This window comes from Populus euphratica, unplaced genomic scaffold, assembly GCF_000495115.2.
Source record: "Populus euphratica unplaced genomic scaffold, PopEup_1.0 scaffold31.1, whole genome shotgun sequence".
NCBI classification, from domain to species: Eukaryota; Viridiplantae; Streptophyta; class Magnoliopsida; order Malpighiales; family Salicaceae; genus Populus; species Populus euphratica.
Window position 1 is genome coordinate 3,158,753 of NW_011499850.1, and position 17,716 is coordinate 3,176,468.

The 17,716-nt window shown below is 30.2% G+C and overlaps 1 protein-coding gene and 1 long non-coding RNA gene across 6 annotated transcripts in view; both read right to left on the minus strand.

Moving 5' to 3' along the window:
• Nucleotides 1–4,805, minus strand: part of LOC105121191 (uncharacterized) — a 10,018-nt gene extending 5,213 nt beyond the window's left edge. Inside the window, exons 1-2 of the long non-coding RNA XR_841506.1 lie at nt 4,725–4,805; nt 2,261–2,262 (exon numbers count right to left, since the gene is read on the minus strand). This is a non-coding gene — a long non-coding RNA (uncharacterized LOC105121191). The remainder of the gene's footprint in view (nt 1–2,260; nt 2,263–4,724) is intronic.
• A 651-nt stretch (nt 4,806–5,456) lies between these two features.
• On the minus strand, nt 5,457–9,201 carry LOC105121192 (shikimate O-hydroxycinnamoyltransferase-like). 5 transcript variants are annotated; one of them, XR_841508.1, is made up of 4 exons: nt 9,096–9,166; nt 8,304–8,742; nt 5,538–6,487; nt 5,457–5,499 (listed from the first exon to the last, which is right to left on the minus strand). XR_841508.1 is itself a non-coding variant. In XM_011019744.1 (4 exons), the coding sequence occupies exons 3-4, from the start codon at nt 8,709–8,711 to the stop codon at nt 5,603–5,605; spliced, it is 1,293 nt and encodes a 430-aa protein (XP_011018046.1). In that variant the 5' UTR covers nt 8,712–8,733; nt 8,891–8,928; nt 9,096–9,157; the 3' UTR covers nt 5,507–5,602. The 5 variants fall into 5 exon arrangements, 4 of the variants coding, with proteins under 4 accessions (XP_011018046.1, XP_011018045.1, XP_011018047.1 ...); XM_011019744.1 differs by lacking the exon at nt 5,457–5,499 and adding an exon at nt 8,891–8,928 and having other exon boundaries at nt 5,507–6,487; nt 8,304–8,733; nt 9,096–9,157; XM_011019743.1 differs by lacking the exon at nt 5,457–5,499 and having other exon boundaries at nt 5,507–6,487; nt 8,304–8,722; nt 9,096–9,201.
• Between the last annotated feature and the right edge of the window lie 8,515 nt (nt 9,202–17,716).

Genomic DNA, 17,716 nt, shown 5'->3' on the forward strand with positions numbered 1-17,716 from the left:
TGTTGTTGTTGTTATTATTATTGTTGTTATACTATTTTCATTTATAATTTGTACAATTAACCTCCTTGTGGTTCGACCCCGGTCTTGCCGGGTTATTTATTACTTCGACACTCCTGCACTTGGGAGAAGACATTAATCTTTTCATCTTGTCAGTAGACAAAACAAGTTTCTATAGTTTTGTTCATAAGAACATGTTATATGCATCTAGTTAAAAAGCTTAAAAATAAACAATAAGATAAAATTTAAATTATAATTCAAATACTTTAATATTTTTTAACTAATAATCAAGTTATAACAAGGGTTTATAAACTAAAAAAAAGACTAATAGAAAGAAAGTCTTAAGTTTATTGTCCAAAAATCATGAGATAATTAGACAAGTGAGCATAGTTGTTTAGTGTATAATCATGCAATATAATAAGAACATAATAAAAGTTCATGTTATCTTTTATATGATTGCAAGTTATATATATATATAAACAAAATTTTAATATGAAGTATATAGTCTATAAATAGAATATTGGCTTGTATTGGATCAATTTTTTTAATATAAAAATTATCTAGGTGATTCTTATATTTTGTCTAGCAAAAAACATTTTCTAAATTATACGGGGATTGATTTGATATGATTCGATCAACTTTATGAATTCAAAACAACTTAGATGACTGGTATTTTTATAGTTTAACTCAAAATAAATATTTAAAATGATATATTTTTTTATAAATATTTAGTCGTCAACATATCAGAACGATTCAGATCAACCTGAGTTAACTTGTTAATCTACATGTCGAGTCATAAGATCATTATAGCCTTCGAAAAAGCAAATTAAAACAAATTATAAGGCTCAATTTCCAATACATCTAGTGTTGAAAGATGAAATAAAAAAAACATTTTAAAAAAATAACCCAAGTTAACTTGTCAAATCTATAATTTAGATCATAAGATTGAGATAGCTCGATAAAAAAAATTATGAAGCTTGATCTGTAAAAAATATAATATTAAATAATGTAATTAAAATTGAAAAATCAATAAAAAAACTAAAAAAATTAATAGAATCAACCTAGATTAATTACTAACAATTTTTGTATTGAAAGTTTCTCTTAATAGTAATAGTAAAGAAGGAGATCTTTACCACTTAAACAAAATAATAATAATAATAATTTCTTTTTCATCTTTTTTCATGAGATGACTATCACAATTCATGCATTCTATATTTTGGCATTATTATTTTAAACATGTATTAATTTGTATGTTAAAAAAAAATAGGGTTTGCAATAACATGACATTATTGGGGGTTTCGGGCCGGTGATATATTGATAATTATCTATTGAAGGCTACACATGCTGACATAATATTTAACGTGTTTTGGTAAATCATTTACATCCACGCTAGAAGCCAATTCTTATATAGGGAGAGAACAAGATTTACAACAATAGAAGAGTAGGAATCATTCACTCTTTTGCAACTCTCAACCTCACTCTTTTCTCTTTTTACAGTGTTGCAATGGCAGCCATTGCTTACTGCTCTTGGCAACCAACTCTCTCCTATATTTCTCATATTTTTGGCTCTATACACTCTCTCATTTTACTATCAAATAATACCTCTATTTATAAGCAATTCATAGTAGATAAAAGGTCATAATTCATGGCATAAATGGTGGCAGCACATAGGTGCACCATTTTTGTCAATGGTTGGTAAAACTATTATTGTAGCCTTTTGACAACAGCAACCCTACTTCCTAGGGTAGGCTGCAAAAGTTGTTGTCCATTAAATGGCAACATCCCAACAATCACCTCCTTTGATATTTATATGGGCAATTGTCTTTTTACTTCTTCAGCACAAGCTTACATTTTGCAGCTCTTCCAAGCTTACCATTTCGATAGTATCTTTGGCCAAGTTTATAGGTATTTGCCAAACCTTTCAATCACTAGAGTTACCAAAGAACATCATTGCTCACACCAAAGGATCACTTCAACCAGATGGTCTCTCACATCACATCTAAAAAGTGTTAACGCTTGTCTTTAGAACATGATATTCCCCTCCGAGCATATCAATCATACTCAGTCTGGAATGATTTTTTAAGCCTCAGACCAAGGCTTACAACACCCCTTCAAATGAAAATTTCTATTTCCAAATGTGACAGTCATTATTTCCAAATGTGACAATCATTGAGTATTTAAATGTGATCATGAGCTCACCATTCTTTTAAGAGTCTACTCATCTTGGAGTTATGTATGCCCTTTATGCCACCCTAAGAATCACGCCTTATTTTTCCATGAGTCTCCCGCTCTCAGTTTCAAAAGTCAAGGTAGCTTTCCACCTTTAACCGTGGGGGCAACCCATTAAAAAATGATCCATATCTGTCTCTATATTCTAAGTATTACAATATCATTATTGAGCTCACCACCTTGACAAGAGTCAACTTATTCCAAGAACTTGCGCATGCCCTCTATTCCTACTAGCAATCGCGTCATAATGCTCCACAAGTCACCCACTTATTATTCAAGACAAATGTCTTTTAGCTCATTGATCTTTAGTATGAGGGCAATATCTATAAAAGTCAATCTGGTATTTGTACTCATAATCATCATAGCCACTCTATTAGTTATGCATACACATGTCCACTCATGTCTAGCCATCACATTAGCTTTGGGGTTGTACTGTAATTGAGCTCTTATCATAGCCCTCACACCTTCTCCTGAGGTGTCTTCGCTCGTCGTCATGCGACAGTCTGATCTTGGTCTCATCTTATAGCTATAACACCTTCTTTCTAAGGTGTCTTCGCCCGTTATCATTGAATGGTCTGATCTTGGGCTCTTATTCTGGCTTGCATACCTTCCCCTAAGGTGACTTTGCCCGTCATGAGGCGGTCTGAACTTGGGCTTATATCATGACTTGCACACCTTCTCTCCAAGGTGCCTTTGCCTTTCATAGGCAGTCGCATCCTTCTTTAGCTAGGACGCTTCAAAGTGGCTTCAAGAATTTTTACCACCATGTGGACTTAAAAGAGATTATTGTCACTGAGTACATAGAAAGAGAGAGTTGCAGTATGCTTCTCACAATCCTTTATCTTGATTTCTATGTTTTGAGCTTCTAGGCCATTCATCATCGCACTCAACAGCCCCACGTAAACCAACTCTCCTTGGTGTCTTCGCCTTTCATCATAGGCGATCTTCTTTTATCACTGGGCATTTGCACCCCCTCAGTTAGGTGCTTCTACAACAACTCATCTTTCCGTCCTTGCATGCATTGGAAAGGTCTTCGCTTGTTGCCTTTATCAAGAGCACAAGAGACTTTTGTTGTATATCCTTCACACAGTCTCTACTTTAAGCTTCATCTAGGAATTCTTCTTCTCCTTGCATTTGTTATCTCATTACAGTACCTCGTTAGATCCTCCGGGTACTCCTGCACAATCTTCATGTGCCTTCATGCAATTTCAGTTCACGAGATTTTTCTTTATTCCTTGCTTTTATGTTTGACAGCAGCTCATCCTTTTACAACATCTATCCAAGTAAAAATAGGGTACCCATCTTTATTCCCTTACTGTGTTTTTCTTCCATTATTAGGGTCTTTAACAGTTCTCCCCTCGAGAAATCGCAGTCATCGAGTCTAACTTCTTTGGAGAAATCACCACTCAATCAAATACTTGATCATACAGAACATAACTATTCCGGTGTGCTGTCATCCTCCTAGTCTTTAATAATTTCATTACAAACTGTTACATATATGAAAATAATACCGTATGGACAATCCTTTAACTAAGCAAGTTCTCGGGAAAGATTGAAAGGGTTACACTGATCCCGCTTAAAACCTAATCTCCTAGCTAGAACTTCTTAGGCTATATTTATTCATGGTACTGTCTTTTCATATATGCAACTATTTGTTAGCTTTTTCACGACTTTTCTTTGTATGTGATCTAGAATATCTTGGTTTTATACATGATTTCTCAATATCTGGCGAGATTACCACTGCTTAGATTCGTGAAGATTGGTCTTTATCAATTTTCACTCTCCACCTCAAATCGTCCATATAATCGAATGTCCAGAGTGCCCCAATTTTACCATCCCTCAAGGTAATTAAAAATTTTCATTTAGTAGTTTATCACATGTAATTGGGCAAACATATGCGATTTCTTCTTCTTCATCTCCATTAACCACCATGATGACCTTCAAATGCCTCCTGATCGGGCAATCTCTTTCAATAATTCACTTCAATAAATCACCACTACCACTTTTGTTCCAAATCTCAATAATCAGACAGTGTCATTACATCCAGAACGATCAAATTAGCTAAAAAAAGTTTGAAATCTTTCAAATCGCATTTCAAACGGCTAAGATTTGATCAAAACAATTCTGGTCTGATGAACGGCCTAGCTTCAATCTCAGATCCGGTTGCACGTAGAATTCGCTATATTGGATCATATTTGTCAGCTCACAGCTCGGCTCCAACTCAACTCGGCTCGACTTATGGTTGATGATATGGCAAGTGGGCCCATTGTATTGGTGTGTTAGCTGACTGGTCGCTGACATGGCAAGTCAATTGTGCATGCTGACGTCATCCTATATCCGAGTCAGCCATGTTAGTCGGGTCATCTGGTATTCGGGTGGGATTAGCACATCTAAGAGAAGAAAACACATGACACGCATAAGGCGCGTCTGTGCACGTGGGCAACCACCTCGTCGATGCATGAGAGCTCACGCGACCATGTACGACATTCGATTTTAACGCTGTTTTCACCAGTGTGCTCGTATCTTCCTCTTCTACATAGTAATATAGTCAAAACATAATTTTGACAACTTTTATTTTTTAGTAACAATCTTACACCACTTTAAACCAAATGCTCTGATACCCATTGTTGGGGGTTCGGGACCGGTGATATACTGATAATTACCCATTAGAGGCTACACATATTGACACAATATTTAACATGATTCAAAAAATCACCTACATCCACAAGAGAAGCCAATTCTTATATGGAAAGAACAAGATTTATAATAATAGAGGAGGATAAATCATCTACTCTTTTACAACTCTTAACCTCATTCTTTTCTCTCTTTACAGTGTTGTAATGGTAGTCATTGCTTGCTGCTCTTGGCAACTTACTCTCTCGTATATTTCTCATATCTTTGGCTCTACATATTTTTTTATTTTGCTCTCAAATAATATCTTTATTTATAAACAATTCATAACAGATAAAAAGTTATAAATAATAGCACATAAATTATATTATTTTTGTCAAGATGCAACTATTATTGTAGCTTTCTCACAATAATAAATATTAATAGCACATAAATTATATTATTTTTGTTAAGATGCATCTATTATAGCTTTCTGACAATAATAAATGTACTTCTTAGAATAATAAGATGCAAAAGTTATTCCCATTAAATTATAACATCCAAAGAGACAAGTCTCACCTTTGTTGCCAACAGAATTTGCACCATCTTACAACCAAATATTCAATACCAATACAAAACATCCAAAAGCCACACATAGAAAAAAGAAGAAGAAGAAGGCGAGAGAGAGAGAGAGACAAAAGCTCACCTAAAAATTCTAGAATTGCTATAACGTGCATAGTGCACGGGGGACCATGGATTCTATCGCCTAGAAATCGTACAGGCACTTTTCAAAGAGTGGCATGTGTTGCGCCTCTAAGCAAATAAACAGGGATAAGCTCCCATCATTGACCGGACTCCTTAGTATATATGCATTTCCTTCACAGAAGACTCTGGCTGGCCCCATGAAAACGGGTCTTCCCCACCCAAAATCTGCATCGTGTACAGGCAACCTGATCCAGCTCACAATATTGAGATTCGGGCTTGCATATGTGTGAGGCCCTCTCTTGAGAGCATTGAGATCTGGCTGAGCTTCGATATAATCTAGGGCTGATCTCAGGTACTCGTCATCCATCCTCCCCAGTGCTTCATGGATCCTCTCCATTGTGCGGACTAATGGTTTTGACTGTATTTCACCGGATAAACCCATCACCGTAGTTGTAAAAAGAACATTACCTAAGTAACCAGGTGGCAATTGAGGGTTCAATCTAGACCTTCCATCTGTTGAGATATATAACTTGCTTGCTTGATCATCAGAGAGTCCGCGTGCCTTACACATGGAACGCCAAATATGTGCAGTGATGGTTTCATACGTGCTATGCCTGGCTGCACCATCTTCTGTTCTGACCTTGGCTTTCAAGCTGCCAAGTTGTTCCGGTGTGATCTTGAGAATCTTAGTGCAGGTGGTTTTGGGTTGCGATCGGGGAGGAGTGTTCATGGTAGGAGGAGGGTCATATTCACTGTGATGGAAGGTAGGATGTGGTGGGTCACGAGCACGAAGAAGGGTTCTGTCGATGAATGGTGGAGTGCTAACGGGCAGGCCACGTGCTACGTCAGACCACGAGTTGATAAAATGGAGAGCAGAAGTCCCATCTGCTAAGATATGATGCAAGCCAACTCCAAGAGAGACGGCTCCACATTTGAACCGGGTCACCTGCAGTCGCACAAACAAAGACCAAAAAAAACCCAAGTTATCAACAAGGGACAAGGCTTCATTACTTGCTGTTGTTACTATTGTTAATAAAAGAAAATAGGAAACAGATCACTGATAGTAAACTCTTCTTCGCTAATTCGGTGAGTTGATACAGGAAGCCAAATCAAGGTTTTAAGATAAAAATAGATGACAGTTAACACCTATCACAAAAATTAATTTAATTCAAAATTTTAAATTATTATATAAAAATTTAGAATATAATTTATATTATTTTTAATATATTTTATAAAATAAAAAAAAATTTAAAATTTGTATAAATTTATATTATTTTACATTTAATTTTTATCAAATAAATAAAAAAAATGAAATTCAAATTTATAACTACTTGAAATAAATAAAAATAATGAAATTCAAATTTATAACTACTTAATTTTTAAGTTTTAATATCATGTTAAAAGTTAATTTAATTTTAAATTATTAAATAAAATCTTAGATAAATAATTTATATTAATTTTTAATTATTTTTAATTTTAAATGAATTAAAATCTAATATTTTTTAAAAAAATTAATTTAGCTTTTTTAAAAAATAAAATAATATTATTTTCATTAATTTAACAGAGTGGGGGATCTCAGTAACGAGAAAAGTGGTTGGTGGCGTCGGTGTATTCACTATAGGTGATGGGACCGAGAAGGATAGAAAACGAAAGATAGCATCCGTGCAGTACTGAGATTTTCAATCACCGTTATCACATGTCCACGTCATCTTCGGTATCTGGTCTCGGCACGCAAGTGGGAATGAATTTGGGAGAAGCGTCTGAATATTAATTCTGGGAGTTCGGTGCTGGTAATAAAAATCGTGTTGAGAAACGTGGCTTTTTTCGTTGTTTTTAAAAATATTTTTTATTTTAAAATAAATTAAAATAATATTTTTTTATTTTTTAAAAATTATTTTTAATATTAATATATTAAAATAATCTAAAATCATAAAAATATTAATTTAAAATAAAAAATAAAAAAAATAATTTTTTTTCAAAACACTTTCAAAATATAACGAGAAACACGTTCAATGTACAAACAGCACACAGAATATAACGTGAAACACATTCAACGTGATAAACATTCAAAGTACAAAGTGCACAGAGAATATAACGTGAAACACATTCAAAGTGCACACATCTTTACATGGATATTTACATGGCATTGAGGAGTAGATATTGTCGTTAAAAATGTTTTTTATTTAAAAATATATTAAAATAATATTTTTTATTTTAAATTTATTGTTAATAACAACGTATTAAAATAATTTAAAAATTAAAAATTAAAAATAGAAAAATTAAAAAAAAAATTAAAATACAATTTCAAGTACATTTCCAAATGTTTTCCAAACATTTCATATCTTAAGAAAACGAATCATTGAAGCATCCGAATATGCCTTCAATGGAATATATATTGATTATGTTTTTGTTATTATTTTTTTTTTAAATATATTTTTCTTAAAAATATATAAACATGATTTAGAAATGTAATAATAGTTATTTTTTAGTCCTTAATATGTTTTAAAGATGTAAATATATTTAGGTCCCTAAGATTATTGATTATTTTGACGAAAAGGCAAGATTATGATTAACTCATAACACATTAACAGGTTTTAGAAATGTAATAATTAATAGTTTTTTAAAAATATATTAATTTTTTTTAAAGTCAATTTTAATAACAAAAGCTGAAAAAAAATCTAAAAGATAAATCAATAATAATTTCAATAAAAAAAAAATGTTTAGAACAAGTTTCGAAACGGCGGCTCGAAAGGTGAAGGTACCTGTAGCACCACTAGTGGAAAAGAAGAGATCCCGCCCGCATAGTCGACCTCCGGAACAAGGGGCAGCAGCTTCGAGCTATCAGTGAAGTCACCCAAATCATCTGCAAAACAACTTGTTTCAGCTTCAACAAACAAAACTCCTTCTCCATTACAGTTAATCTCAATTCTGCCAGATTCGTGCTTTCTCATTCTCCCTGCTGCAGGGTAGAAGGGCACAAGAACATCACTGAGAGCATCCGTAAGCACTTGGGTTTCGAAAAATCTGGAAGAACCATTTGGCTTGTAGAAGTAGACAGTTTGGACATGAAACATTGGTACCAGGAGGTCCAGATTTGAGCTCCATAGGCTCCTCTTGGGAGTGTCTCTAGAAGGGCGAACCATAATTGACTGTTTCACATCTACTTTCATCTTTTCCACACCTGCAATGATCATATATAAACTGTAATAACTTAAAAGATTTGCGTTGGTTGATCCAAGCCCGATATTATTATTGTTATTAGAAATTGCAATATAATTAATTGTTCTTTTTCTTCATGATAGTTCATTCTCCCTGTTAAACAAAATGGATTAGCCTTGTCCAGATTATCTCAAAGGCTAGTATCAAAGAGTATACTTATGTAAAGCTCTGCAAAAACAGAAAAAAAAGGACTTTGAACGAGATAAAAAATTCAACTTCACTTTTGCCCAAATTAACATCGGCACGTGCTCAGTTTTTATTGATGAACAAGCAATGCAAACACAGCTACCTGTTAAGATGCAAGATCAAGGCCGGGCAGAACAGGGATCACTCACCTCGCTAAAGAGACCCGATGAAGAAGTATGGGAGGAGGGAATCGAACAGAAATGGAGAGAAGATTGCGGTGAAAAATGGCAGCTACGCCCTTTTCAACGACTAATATACAAGTACAAGCCAAATTACTGCTAGGTTTTTTTTCATTGTGTGTCGAATAACTCCTTTTTTTATATAGAAATTAACATGTAAGCTTTTTAAATGTATTTTTTTAAAATCTAAATCTAAATTAAAAAGTTTATGTAAATATTTAATTAAAAAATATTTATATAAAAAATATAAAAAAATGTTAACAAGTCTACTTCACTACCCTAGTTGCAACTTTGCAACTCAAATAATGTTTTTGTAACATAAAATAATTAACATGTAGGTAATGGTAATATATTTTTTATATCAAATAAAAAAATAACTGTGAATCAAATAGTTAATATTTATTACATTAATAATCATTACAGTATTAACTTTTAAAAATATAAAAAATTAAATTTTAGTCATGTTTAACGTGTTTATAAAATAAAGGGTAAATTATTAATGAAAAAGGAGAAAAATATTTAAAACATCAGTAATGAACAGATAAAAATAAAAAAATCATTTTTATTTTTAAATGAAAGATAAAGAGGAATAATGAGAATAAATTGAAAGAATTAAGGGATTAAATCTCCTTTGCAAGGAGGCTGAAATTTACCCCCACTTTCGCCATCCACGGGATTATTTTTGCCATCCCTTGAAAAGTCCCTCATCCCTCATTCTCAATTACTTTTAAAGAAATGCTCTTGTATCATTGGATTTTATAATTTTATTAAGAATGGGGTTTTAATTAAAAAATAATACTCAAATAAACTTCTGTATTATTATAAGTTTTTTTGAACAACTTAAAAGATCTGGATATAAGTTAATATAGCATGCCAGATGATTTTTCAAAATTCTTTGTCTTATAAAAAAAATTATATATACTTTTAAATTAAAGTTTATGTTTGCAATTGATTTAAGAAGAAAAATTATAATAAATCCATGTCAAGTAATAATTGTGATTCAAAGCAATTAGTTGAAAACATTTTCTCTTTTTATTATATATTTTTAAATTAATATAAATATAAATATTTTTATCTATACATGTGATGTGATCAGATGAATTTAATATGTGTGTTTAATTATTTTTTCAGGGAGCATTAAATTGTGTTTCAACATTCAAACATGAACATTGCCTGGTCGTAAATGTGCCAGTTAAGATACCTCCTGAGCGCATCAATACACGACGAGGAAAAACGACGTCGTCAGACAAATCAAAGCATCCGTCGCAGAGAGTCCGAGACTTGGTCTCTGGCCTTAAAGAAACTACGTAGGCCTTAAAGGCACGAGACGTACACAACCGTTATCAGCTGTGAGATTTTTAGGCTGCGGTTGTTTTTGTTGTAATTTTTGTGGTTTTTGGTTTAAAAAAAGTATATTTTATTATAATTAATTGAATTTAGATATGTATTTAGTAAGAATTGTAGTTGAAATTTATATGTAGTAAAAAAAAATATAAATATAGTATTTTATTTTTTTTATAAATAGTAAAAAGGATGGGTAAAAAATATTTACAAAATTCAATTAAAAATATATATAAAAACTGCTGAATAAAATCTACATTTTAAACTCAAATTTTTAATAAATAATGCAGTATAAAATTCAGTTTTTTTAATACCAAACACAGTTTTAATTAAAATTATAGTTTAAGTATTTAAAAGAAATGGCAACATTCCAGATTATGTTCCCAGCAAAATGTAAAATAAAAAAGTAACCATAAATGATATCAAGCATTTTTTTTCTTCAAATTCTGAGTTTTTGTCTTAAGAAAAAATATTTAAAATATTGATATTTTTTATTTTACATATTATAAACAAGTGCCTAGCAACTTAGATAATTTTTTTGATTTTATATATTATAAAATCATGTTCAATGTATATCTTAAATAAATTAAATTAAAATACAATTTCTTTATTGTTTTAAGAAAAAGATTCATAACTGGTCCACCTTATGTAGTTAATTGTGATTAAGAATATTCAGTTGAAAGTTTTTCTTCATATTTTTCTTGTTTTTTCAATATTTTTAATTTTTATTTATATACACGGTAAGATCAATTTAATATGTGTTTTAAAATAAATATTAAAAAATTGTGATTACTTTTATGATAAATAAATAAATGGCTGGGTGTTCATGGCGTGGATAAATAAATAAATGGCTGGGTGTTCATTGCGTGGCGGCGCTCTTTGCAACGTGATAAATGAAAGATTGCCTGCCAGATAAGATCCGTGAATACTGCATTGAAACTTCACGAGAAAGTAAATGTCTGATATCAGATTCTTGTCCTTTGGCCTTAAAGACACCACGTGGTATTTGCGATGGCTTTGAATTTAAAAAGAAAATTTTATTTTCCGAGGTAGCTCCATCGGACGGGCTAGATCAGTGGGTGTGTATTTGTTGACCATGTTTTAGGTCGAGAGAGCTCCAGCCACAAAAAAAAAAAAAAAAAATCAAAACTCTTTTTAAAAAACTCCAAATTTGAAAGATTTTTTTATGTTATTTATGGTTATTTTTTATATTTAGAATTTTTGGAAACAGGACCTGTTTAGTTTGTAGCTGTTTCTTGTAAATATTTATATACCAATGATTTTCATTTAATTTAAAAAAATTAAAGATAAAAAAGTAACCACAAATAGTACAGTTTCTTTTTTTTTTACCTCTTTGGATTATCCCCTTGTCATGCTTGACATCGATTGGTACGAATATAATCCAATCTGTCTGGGCCCTGGAGCACGAGGCGTCGGGGCCCGTCCTGTTTAGCTGTGTGAAGGATTGGTACGAATATAAATTAAAATATATTTTACTGTTCACATAAAATTCCTACGTAATTTATTTAAACTATGGCTTCGCATAAAGCAGCTATTAACTGCTTTTCGTAAACATGCAGACATTAGAGAGTTTCACTCTTCATTAAATAATGGAGTCACTTTTTATTCTCATTAGAGAGTTTCACTCTTCATTAAATATTTAATGGAGTCACTTTTTATTGTTTTCATCATTATTTTTACTAGATCGTTTAACCTAAAATTAAATATATTAAATTAAATTTGATTTAATTTATTTTTTTATTTTTTATTGTATTATATTTAAAAAAAAAATTATTATTTTTTATTGTATTATATTTAAAAAATTAGAAAACAAATCATTTAATAAATAACATTTACAAAATTTGATCGCAATCTTATATTTATTCTCGATAATATTTTATTTGATATTGTTGTGCGTTTAAAAAACTAAAAAATTATAGTTCTTATTAAATGAATTTCATATATAATGAAATTATAAATAATTTAATGGAACAATAACAAATATTTGATACAAGTATTGTTTATTTTATGATGTGATAGCAATAATTAATTCTATAATATTTAAATTAAAAATCATCAATATATATATATAACCTTGATTTGAAAAATAATTTTTTAACTAAACACATTAAATTATTTTTTATTCAATCTCAATTTTAACTATAATTTTAACCAATAATGTTGAAGTGATGAGAATGTATTTTAAAAAAATAACAGAAATTAATGATTTGATATATAATAGTAATTGAGATTAATAATTTTGTTTTATTTTAATTGGATGGTAAAAAAGGACAATAATAGTATTTGATTTTTTTTTTAAATCACAATACCTTAGAAAAAAATAGGAGCATGAAATTGGATTAAAAACATTGAGTCAATAAATGTTGAAAAACATAATGGGAAAAAAATAATACTATAAAAAGATTTAAAATAAAAAAATAATAATAAGGATTGAAATCAAAATAAAAAATAAATTAAAGACAACTAAATTTTTTCTACTGAAAAGTTAAATTAAAAAAAACACTTAAACATAAAAAAAATAATGAGGATAAGATAAAAAAAAAACACACACACATCATAAACTTGTATTGAAAAAAGAGATTAAAAAACCAATATAATTTGTATAAAAGAGTTAATAAAAAATTTAAAAATAAATATCAAATAAAAAATATATGAAAAATTAAAATCAACAAATAAAATAAATAAAAATTATATAAAAAAATAAAAAAATAAATTAAAGTAATAACTGTGATTGATTTAATACTCTATCAGGTAAGTCCACTTGTTATTTGAATGAAAAGCGAAAAAAGTAATTTTATTACTGAATCGAAGACAAAAGTTGTCTGGTACTGCAGTAAAGTCATTCTTACCATTCCCCTTCCGTCCTGGTATAATTCTTATTTATTGTTGTGGCTTGACACGCTGTAATTGTTCAATAAGCCAGGAGTCTAATAAAAAGTTGATCCAGCGAACTGCATTTTTCGGTAGTGTCTGGAAATGCAGTAATTATTTTATATATAATTTTAAATTAATTTTTTAATAATTGTATTGAAAAATATTTTAAAAAAAACACTTTACATTTTAATATGAAATGTTTGGAAATATAGTAATTACTTTATATATAATTTTAAATTAATTTTTTAATAATTATATTAAAAAATATTTTTACAAAACATTTTCAATCGTACTACTTAAAAAATTGAAGCAATTTTGAAACCAATGGCCACCTCCAGCCATGTAGCAAGTTTGTGAGAATTTTATTTATAAACTTGAGTTCTGACAATAAGTAAAAAATAAAAATAAAAATCTTTAATCAATAAATCAACTCTCTTCAGGCTATAAATACCTTTACAAATCAGCACAATGGTTCAAATAATGTAATTGGTTTTGTTTTACCCAAGCATATATTTAAGTTATTTCATCTACGGAGGGGTGGCTTTTTATACCATGTATGGTGCAATAATTCTTATCACGACCAGAATCCTCTATAATATTGATAGAATATCTTGTCCGTATTCAAATGCTAATTATGTTGGAAAAATATTATTTATGGAATTATGAACAAAAAATGATCATAAAAAACTTATTATTAATGATTTTTGTTCCCTTAGTGATATAATCATCAATAAATTTATAAATAAAAAAATTCTAAACAAAAAAAATACAAACTTCATTTTTTTAATAATTTTACCATGAAGTATGGTATGTCATCAATATAGAAAACTGTTTGTAATTCTATTAGTTGAATTCATATTATTAACATAATTAACCTGTGAATGATTTACATATTGTTAGTAGAAGTTCTATAATTTTTTTAAAACTTTTTTAAACTTTTCAATAAACTTAGCTCGTTGATGATTTTGTCTAAAATTTTCAATAGTAAAGTCTAATAATTTTTTACAACTCTCTGAAACTTTCCAGTGGCAAAGACGGATCTTTACCCAAACTAGAAGGGTGACATAGTGGATCACTTGTACTATCGAGGTTTGACAACTATTCCTCCCTCGTCCAATCTCCTAAATTCTGCCATCTTGAATTTAAATTGAGTCATTTCAACACTAAGTTAGGTTGTCTGCGTGTCAACTTATTATAGTACAATTACCTAGCTCGAACTTGATTTTAAGAAACTAACAATCAATACACCATGATCTATTTACATGTTCTCGCTTGTAATTTTAAAGATATTGTAAACCTGATTGCTATTGAGTTCGTCAAACTATTCAAACTTCAATCACAAATTTAAATCTAGTTTTAGATAAGTTGAATGATCTTGTAAACCTAATTTCTATCAGGTTCGCCAAACTATTCAACCTTCAATCATAAATTTAAATCCAATTTTAGATAAGTTAAATGATCGTCCCCATATCTTTCATGCAATTTGAAAATATATGTTTCATGAAAAAAGGTTGTAATTAATTTTTAAAAATCAATAACTTAAAAAAAATATTAAAATTCACATATCATTAACTTTTAAGCTTTATTATCCAAGATGTTTTATCAATTTTCGACAATCATCATTATTTTATATGTAAGTTTTTATAAAAAAATTCTATCAGTTTTGGTTCGTATTTAAGAACTGTAGCTTGCAAAAATAAGCTACAGTTAAATATTTTTCATGTGAAATAATAATATTAATAAGCTACAGTTAAATATTTTTCATGTAAAATAATAATATTAAATATATATATATATATATATAATAAAATGTAATTTTATTATTTGCGAAAGTTTTCACATGTAAAATAAATAGAATAAATCCACCGAGAAACATGGTAATTAAATCATTTATCTCTTTATTCTGACTCTCAGACATTACGTTCTAGACTAGCAATAAAGGTGGTGGTCAAGGAGTGCACCTATAAAAGTTATTCTCAACAAGAGGCGTTTCTGTCATGAAACCACATCATCTTATAGAACGTCTTACTGAAAGACCAGCCTTCAGCGATTAATCTGTGAAAATTAGTGATCAAGGAGTGATGGGAGAATGAAAATATTAAGTTTGCGTTTGCTTGTGATTTTTTTTTCCAGAGAACCAAGAATAAAAAACAAAAACGTGTTTTTAACTAGGAATAAAATTATATTCTTAAAAACATTTGCTTTCCAATTTCTTAATTCTCTTAAAAAATTAAAATATCAAAATAATTGTTTTTAAATTTTTCATTCTAAAAATAAAGGCAGCCTGTTTCTATTTTAGAAAATTACATGTAATAGAGCGCTGTTTTAAAATTTTATATAAAAAAAGTTCCTTTAAAATAAATAAGAAAATCTAAAATAGAAACAAAAACTATTTCCTATTTCCTAAAATCTTATTGCCGGTCAGCCAAACAAAGCAACACCCGGTCCACTAATTAATTATGGTCCATGGGCCACGTCAGAATTTTATGCACAGGCCACAACCACATATATCCCTGTATTCTTATTTTCAAATTACAAAAAAAGGGAAAAAAAGTGTGGATTATTATTAATTTTTAATTTCCATACATTAGTACTGTCCTTTTGAATTCCTTTTATTTTATATAGAAGCAATATTTCATTTTATTCCAGTTCAAGATTGGTGTAGATTAATGCAGCAGCCGACTCTTCATGGGCCGACTGATACGCCTAGGTTAATCTGCAGAAGCAAAGGCTTTTGGGGATGCTTTTGCCATTTGACCAATTCACTGAGAGCCCGGTTCGCCTTGAGTTATCAAACAAGATTACACGAGTCAAGGCCTGAGCCAGGCTGGGATAACCCAGCCCAGTGAAATAATGGGTGATATCATCAGTAGCTGACTACGGCGTAAATTTATTTATTTTTTGTTAAAAATTATTATTTTTTATTTTTTAAATTTATTTCAATGTACTGATATAAAAATAATTTTTTTAAAATAAAAAAATATTATTTTAACATATTTTTAAATGAAAAATATTTTTAAATAAAAAAAATATCACAATCCTAGTTTTTGATTGGGTTCTGTTTTTTAACATATTTTTAAATAAAAAAATATCACAATCCTAATTTTTGATTGGGTTCTGTTAGAGTTAGGTTTCAATTAAATTTGATTTTTTTAAATTAATTTTCAATACATTTAAATTATATTAATATTTTAATATTAAAAATAATTTTAACTTCTCAGCTTAAAATCACTAATATGTTTCCAAAAAATCTTAAATAACAGTGTATATTAATTTAATAAAAAATATTTCATAATATTTTTTATTTTTAATATCAATATATTAAAACTATAAAAATTCATCAATAAATATTAATTCAATTAAAAATAATCTAAAAATACAACTTTAAAAAAGAGCACAAGTAAACACTTCCGTATTCAACAATGCTGAACAACTTGTATCTACCAGGAAAAAAACCCGCAGACACTGACACATGATAAGACATGAAGCGGCTGCTTTGCTAGCACCTTGCCCTTTTTGTAACCTGTGCTTCATTGCTGGGCACAGCTTTTACAAGAGGGTCGTGCAAGCTAGTAGGCAGAACCCATTTTCTGGGCAGGCAACTTGACAATCTAGTGGCTTTGGCTTATAATTTGCCATCATGCTGTGTGGCTACCTTTTGTTCCTTCCGAGCCGACACTAATATGGGGTCACTGGTTCTGTGACGATCTAGCAAGAACTGGGTAATTATTTCTGCCATGGAGGTGTGGTCAGTAGCTCTCGAAGGAGAAATTACAGGCAACGAAGGAGACAAGCACCTGCGAAGACATGAAGACGGGTTAGCAGGTGCATGTCACGAACTCCATTTCTTTCTATTTTCTTCTTTCCCAATCAATATTTTCAATCTCAATCCACAATTCCAGCAAATTTATTTATTCTCCATAATTCCCTCCACTAAGATAAGAAAAGGAGAGGAATTCAGAACCATTACAGCCTCCTTATGGCTTCCCAAATAGAGATACGAATCACAAGGTGCCAAACATCGCCATGAACACACCTCAGATTTATTTTTTTTTGAGCTCGGAAATGGGAAATGTCAACAGTAAAATAGTAGTATTAGCCTCAATGTGTTTTGATTCATAGGCCCTTTGAATCAATTAAGTAAAATATATCATATTCACATGTCTCTGTCACATAGAAGTTCACTCAACAACCTCGCCGAGGAATTAAATGAACACGGGCCGATAGAAAAGACAGAGGAAAAAGGCAACAGCGATGGATGATGGACCTCACCCCCTGTCAAAAATCTCTCCGTGGATCGAAATTTTTTTTATTGGAAAAGAAAAGGTTATCTGGTCACCGACAAAATTGTAACA